The 15,885-nt window shown below is 40.0% G+C and overlaps 1 protein-coding gene across 5 annotated transcripts in view; it reads left to right on the forward strand.

The window, feature by feature from the left end:
- The window catches only part of GLI3 (GLI family zinc finger 3), a 302,150-nt gene that overhangs the window by 166,498 nt on the left and 119,767 nt on the right, over window positions 1-15,885 (forward strand). For all 5 annotated transcript variants that reach the window (XM_061165650.1, XM_061165652.1, XM_061165651.1 and 2 more), the window contains one exon: window positions 749-854. In XM_061165650.1, coding sequence (XP_061021633.1) covers window positions 749-854 — 106 coding nt within the window. The remainder of the gene's footprint in view (window positions 1-748; window positions 855-15,885) is intronic.

Raw genomic sequence — 15,885 nt, forward strand, 5'->3', positions numbered from 1 at the left:
TAAAAGTGTGTGTGTGTCTACATGTGACATGGATTCTAGCAGGTACTTTTGAAAGAACTCCTTTCCTTACAAGTGTGGGAGAGATGAAAACTAGAAAAGTTCACTTCACAGAACTTCCCTGGTGGTTAAAACTCCAAGCTCCCGGTGCAGGGGGTGTGGGTTCGATCCCTGGTCAGGGAACTACAGTCCACATGCTGCAACTAAAAAGCCTGCATACCACAACCAAGTCCGGGCACAGCCAAATAAGTAAATAAAATATTAAAATTCACATGACAGTGTCTTTTTAAAAGTAAAAAATGAGGCATTCCCTGGTGGCTGAGTGGTCAGGACTCTCCAAACTTTCATTGCTGAGCATCTGGGTTCAGTCACTCATTGGGAAACTAACATACCACAAGCCATGTGATGCGGCCAAAACAATAAATGCAAATAAAAGTGTTTTAGAGTCTCTTCCTCTTGGCTTGGTGGCTTCCTGCAGCCTTTGCACCCTGGCCAGTCTTTCTTCCAGGCAAGGGGCACATGTTGAACCTCTTTCTTGCTCTCCTGTCTGGGTTCAGGTTGCAGTCAGTGGCTCTACTGTCTCATTTGCTGGATTATTTGCTTGGTCCTGAACTTTCAAGAATTCTTCCACAAATTCTTCAGGTTAATTTCAGCCTCAGTTGTGAAGACAGTGTGGTGATGTGGCTTCATGTATGGAAATTCTGTTTCAAAGTGTTCTGTTTATACAGGTTGGACTTTCTTTCCTTTTCAGACCCTCCTCATCTCTTTCCTGCATTCCATCCTCCTGTACCAATTGATGCCAGACACCACGAGGGCCGTTACCATTATGATCCATCTCCGATCCCTCCGTTGCATGTGTAAGTATTACAACTTTGCCCATTAAAGAAACAGAACAAAATACTGGCTTTTACCATCTCAGGGTTTTTGTTACCAACACAGCTACTGGGCTTGGGAGCTGTGATAGAAGTCTAAGATTTACTTTTGAAATATGGCAAGCCTATCTGTTCCTGGACTCACTGAAGCACATCCCCGCTGCTTCCTGAAGAATGCCTGTCATACGAGGTGGCTGGCAAGTATTTCCTATATATTTTTGCTGATGTGTGCTCTGTGGCCTCTAAATACTAAATTAAAAAAGCAGAGGCCTAATGGAAGGTTCCCTCTCAGAATATGTATTTGGTCAAGAGTGGATTTGAAGTTTCTCATGCTCTGATTTCTATTAATGGGAAAGCCCTGTTCCAGGGATCACAATGAGTCATAATGAAATTTTCATGGTAAATTTTCATAGCTCCTGTGGTGTCTACTCCAACAGTCACTTGATTGATGGGAACGTCACCCAAACAAAATGGCAAATGTGATCGAGCACATGGTTTACACAGAGATAAAAGGCAGGAGTGAGGGTGATAACTAACATCCATTAGAAAAGGAAGAAAAGACAGATATCATATGATATTACGTATATGCAGAATCTAAAATAAAATGATATGAATGAACTTATTTGCAAAACAGACTCTTAGACATAGAAAACAAACTTATGGTCACCAAAGGTGGGAGGAAATAAATTAGGACTTTGGGATTAACATATACATAGTGAAGTCGCTCAGTCGTGTCCAACTCTTTGCGACCCCATGGACTGTAGCCCACCAGGCTCCTCCATCCATGGAATTTTCTAGGCAAGAGTACTGGAGTGGGTTGCCATTTCCTTCTCCAGGGTATCGGATCTTCCCAACCCGGGGATTGAACCCAGGTCTCCCGCATTGCTGGCAGACGCTTTACCATCTGAGCCCTAATATAGATACTGAATTTTTCAGACGCACTTTATAAAATGTGTAGCGTTTGATTAGGCAGTCAGCGTGTCCCTGTCCCTAACATAGATACTACTATATATAAAATAAATAAGCAACAAGGACCTACTGTATAGCACAGGGAACTCTGCCCAATATTCTGTAATAACCTAAACAGGAAAAGAATTTGAAAAAAAGTAGATATATGTGTATGTGTAACTTTGCTATGCACCTGAATCTAATACAGCATTGTTAATTAACTATTCTCTAATATAAAATAAATATTAAAAAAAGAAGAAGACAATGTCCTGGAAATAAATGTGGTATCACTCAGTTTGGAGGGAAAAAAGATCAGATATTCAGGATAGCCTGTACCTAAACTGAAATGACCTTCTTTTGTAGTGTTGTCCAGAAAACTGATGTATACTGTAACAAGGGGAGTCAACCTTTGGGAGGGGCTGGCCCTTTGAATGGCCTAGATTTTACATTTAGTCATGTCTGGTAATTACCCTTCATTCTGAGACAGTAAAGTTAGAAAGCCCCAAAAATACTTTGAAGAATAATGCTAGTTATTTGGATGGTAGATTGCATCTCCCTGGCTATTCGTTACAGCTGTGTAATTACATATACGTCAAAGAAAAATGAAGTTGTTTTAAAACAAGTCCTCCTCTGTGAACAGAATTAATTGATATTAACAGCCCTAACTATATGCCCAAGTACACATATAATATTTTACCCACAGTTTTTTGGATCCATCTCCCATTACTGAACTGTAATTTCAGAGCAGATTTGCCTGGAGGTAAGTCATAAATCTGTGCTCAGACTTCTATAAGCATTAAAGGAGAAGTGGATATTTAGAGAGAATGCAGAAACTTGTGACTTATTCTTTGACTTTACACTGGAACACGAGTAAGTATTTTCAGAAGTTCTAAAGCCTGCTAAAAATACATTCAGATAAAACCAACAGGACCATTTAAAGCTCCCTTTACAAAGGGAAGAAAACTCCAAATTCAGGCTGAAATATGCCATGGAATTCATCCTGCTCTCCCAAAGTTCTGCAGTACCGATGGGACCCAAGCTTCTCAGATGAGGATGTGCTCTGTGGTACAGAACCAGCAAGGGCCCACCGAACCTGGGAGATGCACAGGACTGATTTCACCCAGATTCAAGTCTCTGCAATGATGAAGTACTTTGGATCAGATTTTCTATGGAATTTCAGAGCACTTCACTCTTTCAAAACTCATCTTATAGAGAAATTTCAAAAAGTGAATTCATATGATAGAATGAGGGCTTCCCTGGTGGCCCACAGCTAAAGAATCTGCCTGCCAATGCAGGAGACTTGGGTTCAATCCCTGGGTTGGGAAGATGCCCTGGAGAAGGAAATGGCAACCCACTCCAGTATTCTTGCTTGGGAAATCCCATGGACAGAGGAGCCTGTGGTGTTGCAAGGAGTCCAACACGACTTAGCCACTAAACAACAAGATGATAAAATGAACTAATTCCTCTGGGTTCATTATAGTTTGCCTTGTAGTTAAATTCAAATGTGAATTTGTCAGTTAAAATCCCAAGTCTTGGTTCTTTGGCAGAATTGTAAGAATAGCAAGCCCTTGTATAGATCACTGTTTGTTCTAGGTCCTAATTGGCGTATCTAAAGAATTAGCTTGCTAGAGATAAAAACACCACGGGATAAGACAGGTCAAGTTTGGAGAAACCCAGGGGAGAGGGTTGCATTTCCTATATGGCTGCTGAGCTGGGATTTTTGTAGATTTTAGTATTGTTGACCCGTTGTATCTTTGGGGGGTTCTGCATTCGAGGATTCAACCAACCTTGGATTAGAAATATTGGAGAAGCAAGCTCCAGAAAGTTCCAAAAAGCAACACTTGAATTTCCAGCACACTGGCAACTATTGCTGTAGCATTTCCATTGTATTGGGTACTATAAGTAAGCCAGAGATGACTGAAGTTTCCAGGAAGGCGTGCATAGGTTATATGCAAATGTTATGCCATTTTTATGTAAAGGATTTGAAGATCCATGGATTTTGGTATCTGTGATAGTCCTGGAACCCTTCAGATACTGAGAGATGATTATACTTCCTGCTTTTTCAGCCAAGGTTTAGGATCATTTAGCAGCAATTGACTAAATTGTTCTCTAGCTGCCTAAATGTTTAGTAACCTAAGATTCATCCTGTAAGGCTGGTAGATAATCCTGAAGCTCCAAAGAGAAGCTTTGGAAGGTGCTGGGAGGATGTCATTGTCTCCTGGGACTGCTGGGCATTGCAGAGTTCTGGGTGGTGACTCTGAACTTAAGAAGTGGTCTCTGGGAAGCTGGGGGTAGTCTCATCTCTGTGCTTTTATAACGTGACATTCTCCCTGCATTACCCTCAGTGGTCTTCCCTCCCTGCATGGCAAACTCCCGCTTAAACTCCTTACCCTCAAGGCCTAACTCATTCTCTCTCTCTTTTTTTTTTTTTTTCTATTTTTTTGCCAAGCAGCATGTGATCTTAGTTTCCTGACTGGAGAGTGAATCCGCACCCCTTGCAGTGGAAGCGCAGAGTCTTAACTACTGAACCTGCAGGGAAGTCCCTCAAGGCCTATTTCAAATATCACCTCTGCGGGCAGTCTCAAAGGTTGTTCACAGAGGCTGTTCCTCAAGCACCTTGTGTGCCTTCATTGCAGCCCAATATTCTTGTCTGATCAGTCATTGCTTAGCGGTCACCGTACCTGCTAGATTTGCAGGCAGTCACTTGTTCAGGTGCCTAGTTAAATATGCTCCACAGACCTTCAAAGGGTCCAGTCTGGAAACAGCAGACTAACAGTCAAAGAACTTGAATTGTGCTCTTGCTTTGCACTTGTTGGTGCTGGGAATTGACAACCTACAATTTCCATATATTAGTACCGTTCCATGAAAATAGAGTTACCTGCCTTACCTGACTCTCCAAATGGCAACTCGAAGAGTTCAGTGAAATCATGTTCTTGTTAGCACCCTTGTGAGCATCCTTGAAAGCAGGATGCTCTCAGCAAATGTGGAGAGTTAGCATCCAGACAATTGGGGGCATGACAAACACTCAGAGATTCTATTCTGGCCTGGCTCAATCCTGAATCCCTGGGATGCTTTGGCACCTTCTTAGATGCAAATGTAGATATGCCTGTGACAGATCATTTTAGGGGTGGAGGGTAATGTAGGTGAATATGACTTGGTTACTGAAATCTTCAAAGCACATCTTTGCTTAGAGGATAACCTGGAAAAGTAAAATGATTTTATCTAGAAGTTGAATTCCAAAATGCTTGCTTTATAATTAGCTTCTAGACAATGAAATCAAGTTAGCTTACTGATTTTTTTAGAATAAATATTTTTAATTGTAAGTAGACAAAATTGGGGGATAGCCTCACTGTTTCATACACATGATTATTCTGGTGCCAGTGTAATGAATTAAATGGTAAGTCTCTTGGAAACAGGACGTGTGTTGATGATGGAAATGCCAACAGATCTCTGTTTAGAAGGATGGCAGGCACTGCGATAATTATGCTATCATATCCTATCATTAATGATTCTATTGAAAGAGGTTTATAAATTGCTCCTCTTTTTAGATAAACCACCCTATATGAAGGCATCAACGATATGGCGCAGAATTAAATTAAAATCTCATAAAATGAAATATGCTCTGTATTAGCTGTTTGACACTTAATTTGCCTCTGAATGAGTAGAGGAAATCACAAATTAACCTGCCTTTGTTTTTCCAACCATGGCTTATTAGGTGTTAGAACAACTGCAATTACAGCCTAATAATAACCACCAAGCCTTATAAATATGTACGGAAATACGTCAGTTTGTGTTAAAGAACCCAGTTTGTTAAGTGGAATGCCTTTCTTTAGCTTACCCGATTTACTCTCACAGAGTTTATGGTTAGGCAGTGTGGACAGAGTATAGAAACTTAAATTGTTCCAAATACGGTTCTCAAAATAATGTTAGAATTTATAGTATTTTCTTTCTTAACTTAAAATCATAAATTTCAGTTCAGGATTTTAAAGTGAGATATGAAATGTTAGTGTCGTTTTTCCCTGAGTTGTCATGTAAAGATTGTCATAGAAAATGTATAATTTCTACATTATGTTTATTTAATTCAACAGTATGAAAATTAAGAAACACTGGATATGGGGCATATCCGGTTTTCTTCTGAAAGTTATTCTTCACTGAATTCACCAGAACTTACGTTCAGTAGATAATTGGAGCATCTTGTTCTCTCTCGAATCATTTGTTTCGTCCACAGAGTTCATGTTTTATCAAGCCATGGAGAAAAAAGTACAATGCTTTACAAAAATATTAATGAGTATATTTTATTATGTTGCTGAGATCATTAGGAGTGTAAATAACAGAACCTGGAATGTGTAGCCACATAGTGCTGGCAGGAGTTCCATGTGGTTACTTCTTGGTCTTGGCCTTATCTCTGTTCCCTGCTCTGTGCTATTTCCATCAGGGCGGTGGGTTGCACAACTCCAGGAGGCAATGTTGTAGCCTATGGGGATGGATGATGTTCTCTAGGCTAACGATTACTACTTATTTTAAAATCCCACTTGGAAATCTAAATGATTGGGGTATTGCATCCCTCTGCCCTAGAAACAGTTGTTTCAAGTGACTACTTACACTTGCATTTTGAGGGTATGCTTTTTTCTTGGCTTTAATGTTAGAACACATTTAAGCATGGGCTTACTTTTGAAAGCTAGACAGGGTGTATTCATGGAAACCCAAATTATAAAGTTTTAATTCCACATTCATTCTGGATTTTCACTTGAGAAAAAAATGTTGATCTTCTACATAGAGTTATTTTGAGCCAAAGTTTTCTCATTTATGGACCGGTATGAATTGAATTTCAGACGGTCCTTGTGCTTCTTTCTGAGCTTGGCAATTTACTTTTTTCAAAGCAGGGTCAGCCTCAGTTACTAATTCATGACAATAACTAGAGCCCCACAGATCTTGCCAGTGGAGCCGAGAGCAATCCTTGTCGTGTGCTATGAACGCGAGCAGCACAGCACCCTGAGCCAGCGCTCTGACAGGCTGTCGCATTTCACCGTCCACTTCACTGATTCATTTTAGAAAATCAGCTTCATCTTTTCTCTCCTGGGGGAAATGAGCACTCATGTTCTCTTCGACACAGCAGCTCTCTTTTTTTCCCCCTCTCTTAGGCGAGTCAGTGTGCCTCTTCCTAAGACTGCCTGACTCTGGAATTATTCCACCTAAGTAAGAAGAGCTGTCCCTCCCTCCAAAAGTGGCCCACTTCCTGGCGCCTGGAGAGAGGACAGTACATGGTAGATCATTAACATTAGCTGGGAAAGAGAGGGCTTTGAAAGTAAGTAAGGCTTCCCTCAACCCTTTTAAAGTTAGAGCTAGGAGATGAGTAGCAAGTTTGGAGTCTGAATAAATACATTTCTTTCCAGACAAAGAAATCTCTAAGAAAAGATAGATCATTATGGTAAAAGCTTAGAGAAAGAAAGAGGCAGTGGATGACCAGAACTGCAACTCAGTTCTTCTCTGTCCTCTCCTCCCTCCCTCCCTAGATTCAGCACCTGTGTGAGCTATCTGCTCTGCCTACTGGAGCTCCTCTAATAACTATCCAGAAGCAGCCTTCAGTCTAGCCATCTACTTAAACTTTGTGATGGGCTCCTAATGTATAATAGTGATTTCATTCTTTTCAGTCCCAGGAAAGTCTCCAGTAAGATGCAGAGACTGAGCAAAACTTTGTGTTTGGGGGCATAACTGGCTTGGAATGTTTTAATAGTGCAATTAAAAATTAACAAAGGCAAGTCCTTTCTCCTCTCCTGTGTTTGTGCTCTACCCTAAACGTTTTTTAAGACTGATAAAGTGTGATGACATCCCAGACTTCAGGCATGCTTCATTTTACTATGCTTCTCTTTATGGTGCTTGCAGATATTTAACTTTTTACAAATGGAGGGTTTGTGGTAACTGTGTTTTGAGCAAGTCTGTGGGCACATCTTTCCAACTGCATTTGCTCACTGAGAGTTAGCATTTTTTAACAGAATATTTTTAATGAAATATTTTTAAATTTAATGAATATTTAATAAAATACTTTTAATGAAAAGTATTGACTTTTTTTAGACATAATGCTATTACACACTTAATAGACTAAAGTATAGTGTGAACGTAACTTTTATATACACTACTACGTGGGTGCTCAGTCATGTTTGACTCTGTGACCCCATGGACTTTAACCCAGTAGGCTCCTCTGTCCATGGAATTTTCCAGGCAAGAGTACTGGAGTGGGTTGCCATTTCTATTCCAGGGGATCTTCCCGACCCAGGGATTGAACTCATGTCTCCTGCATCTCCTGCAACAGCAGGCAGATTCTTTACCACTGCACCACCTGGGAAGCCTTTATATGCCCTGGGAAATCAGAATACTCATGTGATGCACTTTATTGTGATATTGGCTTTATTATAGTGGTCTGGACTTGAACCCCCAATATCTTGCAGGTGGGCCTGTGTGTCAGCTACTGTAGCTAACACTTTGTATACTTTGTAACACTCACTTCTACCCTAAGAAAAGAAAAAAAGAAAATGAACTAGGTTATAACCAGATGTCTTGCAGGTAAAGACCATCTGTGCATGTCTTTGAATTTTCTAGGCTGAGTCCGTGCCTTACAGAGTGACTTCTGGATAGTCATTGCTTTCTATGATGATAATGGATTGTCCTTTTTTAGGCCAGTGCAGGATGATTGCCATCCTCTTTGTTTTTAATTTTTTAGTTTGGTGGAGTGTGTCATCTCCTGTCAACAAAATTAGTACACTTAGGACTCAAAAGGACACAATAACAACTGAAGATGGTGTTAATATAAATACCTATTGCAGTGTCAGATGCTGTTCACCACCAAATACATTGTGTGTGCATGCTGCTGCTGCTGCTGCTAAGTCACTTCAGTCATGTCCGACTCAGCCATTCACAATAAAAAAAAATATATATATGTATATATAATAATGGCCATTACTGTAAAATGACATTTTTCTGTACTCACTGTGAGCATAGTTTTAGAGACTTTACAAAACTATCTCATATAATAGAATAGCCAGCCCAAAGGTGGAGTTATTATCAGTAGCCTTTTTCCCAGGATATGGAAATCTTGACATAGAGAAGTTAAGGGTCGTGGTTATTTAAACCTAGACATCAGACACTACATTCCTAGCTCTTGACTTTCATCCTCTCCTCATGAAAACGAACGCCGGAGCCTTAGCTGCTTCAGTTTATGTACATGGATGTGTGTACGTGCATACTAAGTCCCTTCAGTTGTGTCCCACTCTTTGCGACCCTGTGAACTGTAGCCTGCCAGACTTTTCTGTCCATGGGATTCTCCAGGAAAGAATACTTGAGTGGGTTGTCATGCCCTCCTCCAGGGGATCTTCCCAACCCAGGGATCAACCCTGTGTCTGCATTGGCGGGCAGATTCTTCACCACTAATGCCACTTGGGAAGCCTATTGATATATATGAGGAGCCTGGCAGACTACAGTCCATGGAGACATACAAGAGTCAGACATGACTTAGTGACCAAACAACAACAACAACAATAATATACATATATACATACATATATACATATACATATATACATATATATATATACATACACATACACTATGTATTTATTGGATGAGCCCAAATAAGTCTAACAACACCTGACAGGAAATTTTGAATGTCACAGACTGTCATTGTCTTCTGCAAAATTCTAAGTTAGTAATATGACAGTAATGAGAAAAGCTAGTAAAAGCCTTATCTGTAGCCGCCAGCTCCCCCCGCCCCCCAATTAGATATACATCAAAGTTTGCTACTGTAGAACTTGTGATGCCTAACATCTGGACATTGATATAAATAGCTGCATGGAATGTTCAGTGAATTGTAATTCATCACTTGGTAGAATTGTTGAAAAATACTTAATAGTGGCATTTGAGAGGACCATAAGAAAACATGGATAAATAATAATCAATGATTACAACTGTATACTCTATAAAATGTAAGCCATATTGGATGAGATTGCAACATGTATCTGCCTGGAACCTTCTTCCCTTAGGTGTCCATGGCTTGTTCCCTTGCTTCATGCATTTCTTTGCACAGACATCTCCTTGTCAGAGAGGTCTTTGGTTAAGAACCATCTAATGACTAGGGATTGCCAAACTATGGCCTGTGAACTATCCAGCCAGGGCCTGTTTTTGTAAATAAAGTTTTATTGGAATCCAGTGACCGTCACTTATTTACTATTGTCTATTCTATGGCAGCTTTAGCAATCAAGGGCAGTGTTGAGTAGTTGAGATAATGAACAAAACCTATAACACAAAGTTTGCCAAGATCTGATTTAAATTAACACATTCTTTCTAGCCTCACTATCCTCTTTCTCTGCTTTATTTTTCTTTCTTTCTTTTCAGTTGGGGTATAGTTGCTTTCCAATGTTGTGTTAGTTTCTGCTGCAAAAAACATGAATCATCTATATGTATACATATATGCCCTCCCTCTTGAGCTTCCCTCCCATCCCCTTACCCCTATCCCATCCATCTAGGTCATGTCATTCACCTGTTTTTAAACTTCTAGGCCACTTTTCATTGCTATTCCCAACATTTCTCATTGTATATCATATAAGTTCAAAAAAAGAAAATGTCTTATTGTTTGGTTATCATTTCTCATGATCAACTAAATCACTGTAAAGCCTGCCTCATTTTCAAGCACCACCTTAGAACATCTACATCACAGTTCCTAGTCTAAGTATGAAAATATAGCTGAGTTTCAGTTCCAAAACTTTAAAATTTTAGTGAGCTGGCAGATGAACCCCCACACACTTTACTTTGCATAGTAAAGACATGGTGCTCTAAGGGCATATGACTTTTTTCTGGTTTGCAATATTCCTTTTTTAAAAAAATGAAATATAGTTGATTTACAGTGTGTTAATTTCTACTGTATAGCAGAGTGATGCAATTATACATATCAGTTCAGTTCAGTTCAGTCGCTCAGTTGTGTCAGACTCTTTGCAACCCCATGGACTGCAGCACACCAGGCTTCCCTGTCCATCATCAACTCCTGGAGCCTACTCAAACTCATGTCCATTGTGTCAGTGATGCCATCCAACCATCTCATCCTCTGTCATCCCCTTTTCCTCCCACCTTCAATCTTTCCCAGCATCAGGGTCTTTTCAAATGAGTCAGTTCTTTGCATCAGGTGGCCAAAGTGTTGGAGTTTCAGCTTCAGCATCAGTCCTTCCAATGAATATTCAGGACTGATTTCCTTTAGGATGAACTGGTTGGATCTCCTTGCAGTCCAAGGGACTCTCAAGGGTCTTCTCCAAAACCACAGTTCAAAAGCATCAATTCTTTGGCACTCAGCTTTCTTTATAGTCCAGCTCTCACATCCATACGTGATCACTGGGAAAACCATAGCTTTGACTAGATGAACCTTTGTTGGTAAAATCATGTCTCTGCTTTTTAATATGCTGTCTAGGTTGGTCATAGCTTATATGCATACATTCTTTTTCCTATTCCTTTCCATTATGGTTTACCACAGAATATTGAATCCTTTTTATCCATTCTATATGCAATAGTTTTGCTGTATTTCTAATGACTGAAATACTGAATTTGGTCATTGGTTACAGAGAAAGCAGGCCCTAATTGTAGTGCATATTCACAGAGTGAGCGCCAGCTTCTTGGATAAATTCCTGTGTCCTTTGTGCAGTGCTCAGCAGTCCGGCCCTGAGCAGATATTGACTGAAGGTATTCACTGCCACTGAACCGGAAGTGGCCAGCTCTATAGAGCCTGCCGTCCAGCCTGTTGCGGGGGCCTGGGGGGGTACTGGACTGTAACAGATTTTTTTCTTTGAGTACAATGCTCCCACTCATGTTAAGCCTGGTTTCAAAGAAAACAGAAATTTACTGCCCTCGTTATATTTGTTTTTCAAAGTATGCGGTGGAGAAAATTGAACTTTCACAGAATTTGTCCCAGTGGGAAGGCACTTTCTGGTTAGTTTTTAGGGTGATAAATACCACCCAAAATCCAAGCTGCCTGCAGCTCTTCCTCCGTGGTCATCTCTCCTTCACTTAGGTAACTGAGCCCGCTTTTTCCACCTAAACAAAGACATACCATTTCCTATAGCTGCTCAGCAGGCCGAGTTTATTTCAGACCCTTCCCCAGAGGAACAAAGGCTGGAGACATAGGGCTGCCTGTCACTCATTTCTTTTTGTTATTGTTGCATCCCCACCCCTGCCCCCAGCAAAATTCGTGCATCAAAAAAAAAAAAATATATATATATATATAGTATTCACAGATTTGTTTCCAGGAAACTGCTTGCTAACTTTTTGAATCCTAAGTGACAAATTAGCTAGACTTTTGCACTTTTGATGACCCGAGTCAACTAAGCACGCAAAAGGAAAGAGCCAGAAAAAGGTCTGTCTTCAAACTCATTCTCTGAGTCCTAGGGTAGTGATGTGTTTGCAGAACATACGTTAGATAACTATATTGAAAAGAAATTTGAAAAATGATACGGACCAGTTTTTTAGTTCTGATGTGATCTTTGTAAGAGGCATATCAGAACAGTAATGGACATCATTACTTTGAAGTTGGGAAAAATGAACCAGTTAAACGACTGATTGGTCTCATGTTTACCTCCTGTGTTAACCTAGCTGAACTGCTGATAACTGCATCAATGCATATTCACATATGCAGGTTTAACTCTGGAGTTAAAACCTCAAGTGTAATGTGAAAGATACACCTGGCACCTCTGTTTCTCCTTTCCTGTTGTCTCTCTCCATCTCCCCATACACACTAGCAAAAAGAATGCAGAAATGTAAGGAGTGGCAGAAACTGCCTTATATCGCCAGAGTACAGTCCTCCCTCAGTATCCATGGAGAATTGATTTCAGGATCCCCTCAGACACCAAAATCCAAGGATGCTCAAATCCCTTATATAAAATGACATGGTATTTGCACATAACCTATGCACATCCTCCCATAAACTTCAGATTATCTCTAGATAACTTACAATACCTAATGCAACGTAAATTTTATATAAAAAATAGTTGCCAACATGTTGCGACTTCCAAGTCTTGCTTTTTCAAACTTTGGGGAATTTTTTCCCCCAGAGTATTTTCTCCCTGTGGTTGGTTGAACCCACAGTAGTGAAACATTTCCAGTAAAGAAAAAAAGAAAGATCTCTAACCTAAAGCTATAGATTTTCTAACCTGCAGCCATTAATATTCTGATATGAAACATCCCACATATTTATGTTATAGATATTTACAACATTTTTATCCAGTTGCGAAGAGATTACAATTTCATTAGAAATTCTCCATTGGGACTGTTAAAGGGAGTAGAAACTTAGCCTCCACCCAAAAATAAAAATGAATTTATTATCAGGATGAATGGTATATAGTATAGAGTGACGGTTGAAGGTGATCTTGCAGAGGTTCACCTGTGAGGGTCCCTCTGTGCCAGCTGCTAGTGGGTGCTTGTGAATAGTTCTTAAGGAACCTGATCTCCCTTAGACCTCAGTTAACCCCTAACTAGTAAGAGCTTCTGCCTAAGGGAATTACATGAAATGAACTCAATGCATTAAGCGATACCCAGAGCCTGACAAGGTTCATGTGTATCTTCTACTATCTAGAATATGTTGAAAACTTACCAGAGAATCACCAATACATTCAAATGGTATCCAAATATTGTGAAGTCCATCAGAAGTGAACAGTGTATTATGTGAGGTGACAGAAAAGAGATGCACTGGCAGTTAGATGATCGGCCTCATTTGCTAAACAGATTGCTAAACCCTGTTGCTGAAGTAAGATTTACATCTTTAAGACAGGGTCCAGAGAAAGCACCTCCAACTTCCTAAAATGCTTCTTGCCTCTATTCAAAGTGATCTCTCACTCCGCCACAGAACAGTCTCCATCTTCCTAGCATTGTTTTCAACATGAACTTTGCACACCTGTGAAATTTTTTAGAAACAGATCCAAAGGTTAAATCAAGATTGAAGGCAATCAGACTTCTAAAGATGTCTCTGACTTTTAAAAGGTTTTTTCCTACTGTATTTACCTGAAATATAACAAATAAAAATTAGGATTATATTAGATGGTGTTATTATTTATATTACCTAGCATTTTGGATTTCTTTATTTAACATAAGCATTTTCTTTTATATATTGTCATTATTTAACTATATACACACATATATATGCACTCACATACATACACATGCACACACACTATACACACACACGTAAATACACGCACATACTTACATACATATACACACATATATTCACACATTGTATGTGTATTTATGGAGCTTCTCAAGTGGTGCTAGTGGTAAAGAACCCGCCTGCCAATGTAGGAGACATAAGAGATGCAAGTTTGATCCCTGGGTCAGGAAGATCCCTTGGAGGAGGGCATGCCAGCCTGCTCCAGTATTCTTGTCTGGAGAATCCCATGGACAGAGGAGCCTGGTGGGCTATAGTCCATAGCGTCGCAAAGGGTTGGACACAAGTGAAGATACCTAGCACACATGCCTGCGTGTATATTTACATACTCACATAAATGTATAAGCACACACATACTCACATACATATATACACCCTACATATGTATTCACACACTCACATACATATATAAACACACATATATGCTCACATACATATGAACACACATATACCCATGTACATATACACCCACACACAGTTATATACTCACATTCATACATATACATACACTATACATATACACACATATATATACACACACTGTATATATTTATACAGTCACATACAAATATAAGCATACACATACTCAGATACATATACACCCCCATACATATATATATATATTCACATACAAATATATATATATTTACACACTCACATACATTTATAAAACACACACATAACCGACATATACACATATATATACTCACATTCATTTATGTATGCACACACTATGCATATATATATTTATACCCTCACATACATATATAAACACACACATACTCACATATGTACACACACACGTATATATACTCCTATGCATATACTATATATACACACATATGAATACACACACATAATCATATATGCATATGCACTCTCTCTCTCTCTCTCTCTCTCTCTATATATATATATATATATATATTTACACACTCCTATACATATATAGGGCTTCCTTTGTGGCTGAGCTGGTAAAGAATCTGCCTGCAATGTGGAAGACTTGGGTTCGATCCTTAGGTTAGGAAGATCCTGTGGAGAAAAGAAAGGCTACCCACTCTAGTATTCTGGCCTGGAGAATTCCAAGGACTGTATAGTCCATGGGGTCGCAAAGAGTTGGACCAGACTGAGCGACTTTCACTTATATATATATAAGCGCACACACTCAGTGGTGCTCACGTCTATCCATTTTCCTTGTGCGCACCTCAGCCTGTCCTGGAGCTGAGTGGATAAAAGATTGTACGATCATCTCAAGAAAAAAGAAGGTCAGCCTAAAGTATTTTAATCTCATTTTAATGATCAAAATCTGGCCACTCCCACTTTGGATTCCAGGACTGCTGAGACATATATAGTTCCCAGATGGAGGAAAGAAGGGTCCAGAAAGTTTGCTGGACATTGGGGAATTAGGGGGTGGAGGGTGAAAGCGGAGGCACAAAAAGGCTGCCCTGAGCTCTACAGAGGGACTGTCTCCAAGTCAACAGCCTAATGTCACATGCTGTTGGTTGGTGATGATTTTCAAAGTGCAAGTCCTTGAGCCCTTCATGAGCCTCTCTTCATCTGGAGTGTGGAGAGCCGACAGTGTGGCTCTGAGGTGGCAGGTCATGCACTTGTGAGGGTCTTCCTGCGACCTGAAGCACAATTAGAAACTACACTGCACCATTTTCAGTGGGTTGACTTCCCCACCTCCATTCCCCTCCCTGCCTCCCCCCCCCCATTTTTGGACCCAGACAAACGTAGGGCTATAGAGTTATTTTGATTATTGTTGCTTGTTGTTTCTTTGTTTGCTGGGAGGAGGGAGTTAAGAGGCAGCTGAATTGAAAAGGCAGAAAAGTAGAGTCTGGTCTCTTTTCCCGCCCCCCCTCCCCCCCCTCAGTGTAGCAG

This window comes from Dama dama, chromosome 18 (assembly GCF_033118175.1).
Source record: "Dama dama isolate Ldn47 chromosome 18, ASM3311817v1, whole genome shotgun sequence".
NCBI classification, from domain to species: domain Eukaryota; kingdom Metazoa; phylum Chordata; class Mammalia; order Artiodactyla; family Cervidae; genus Dama; species Dama dama.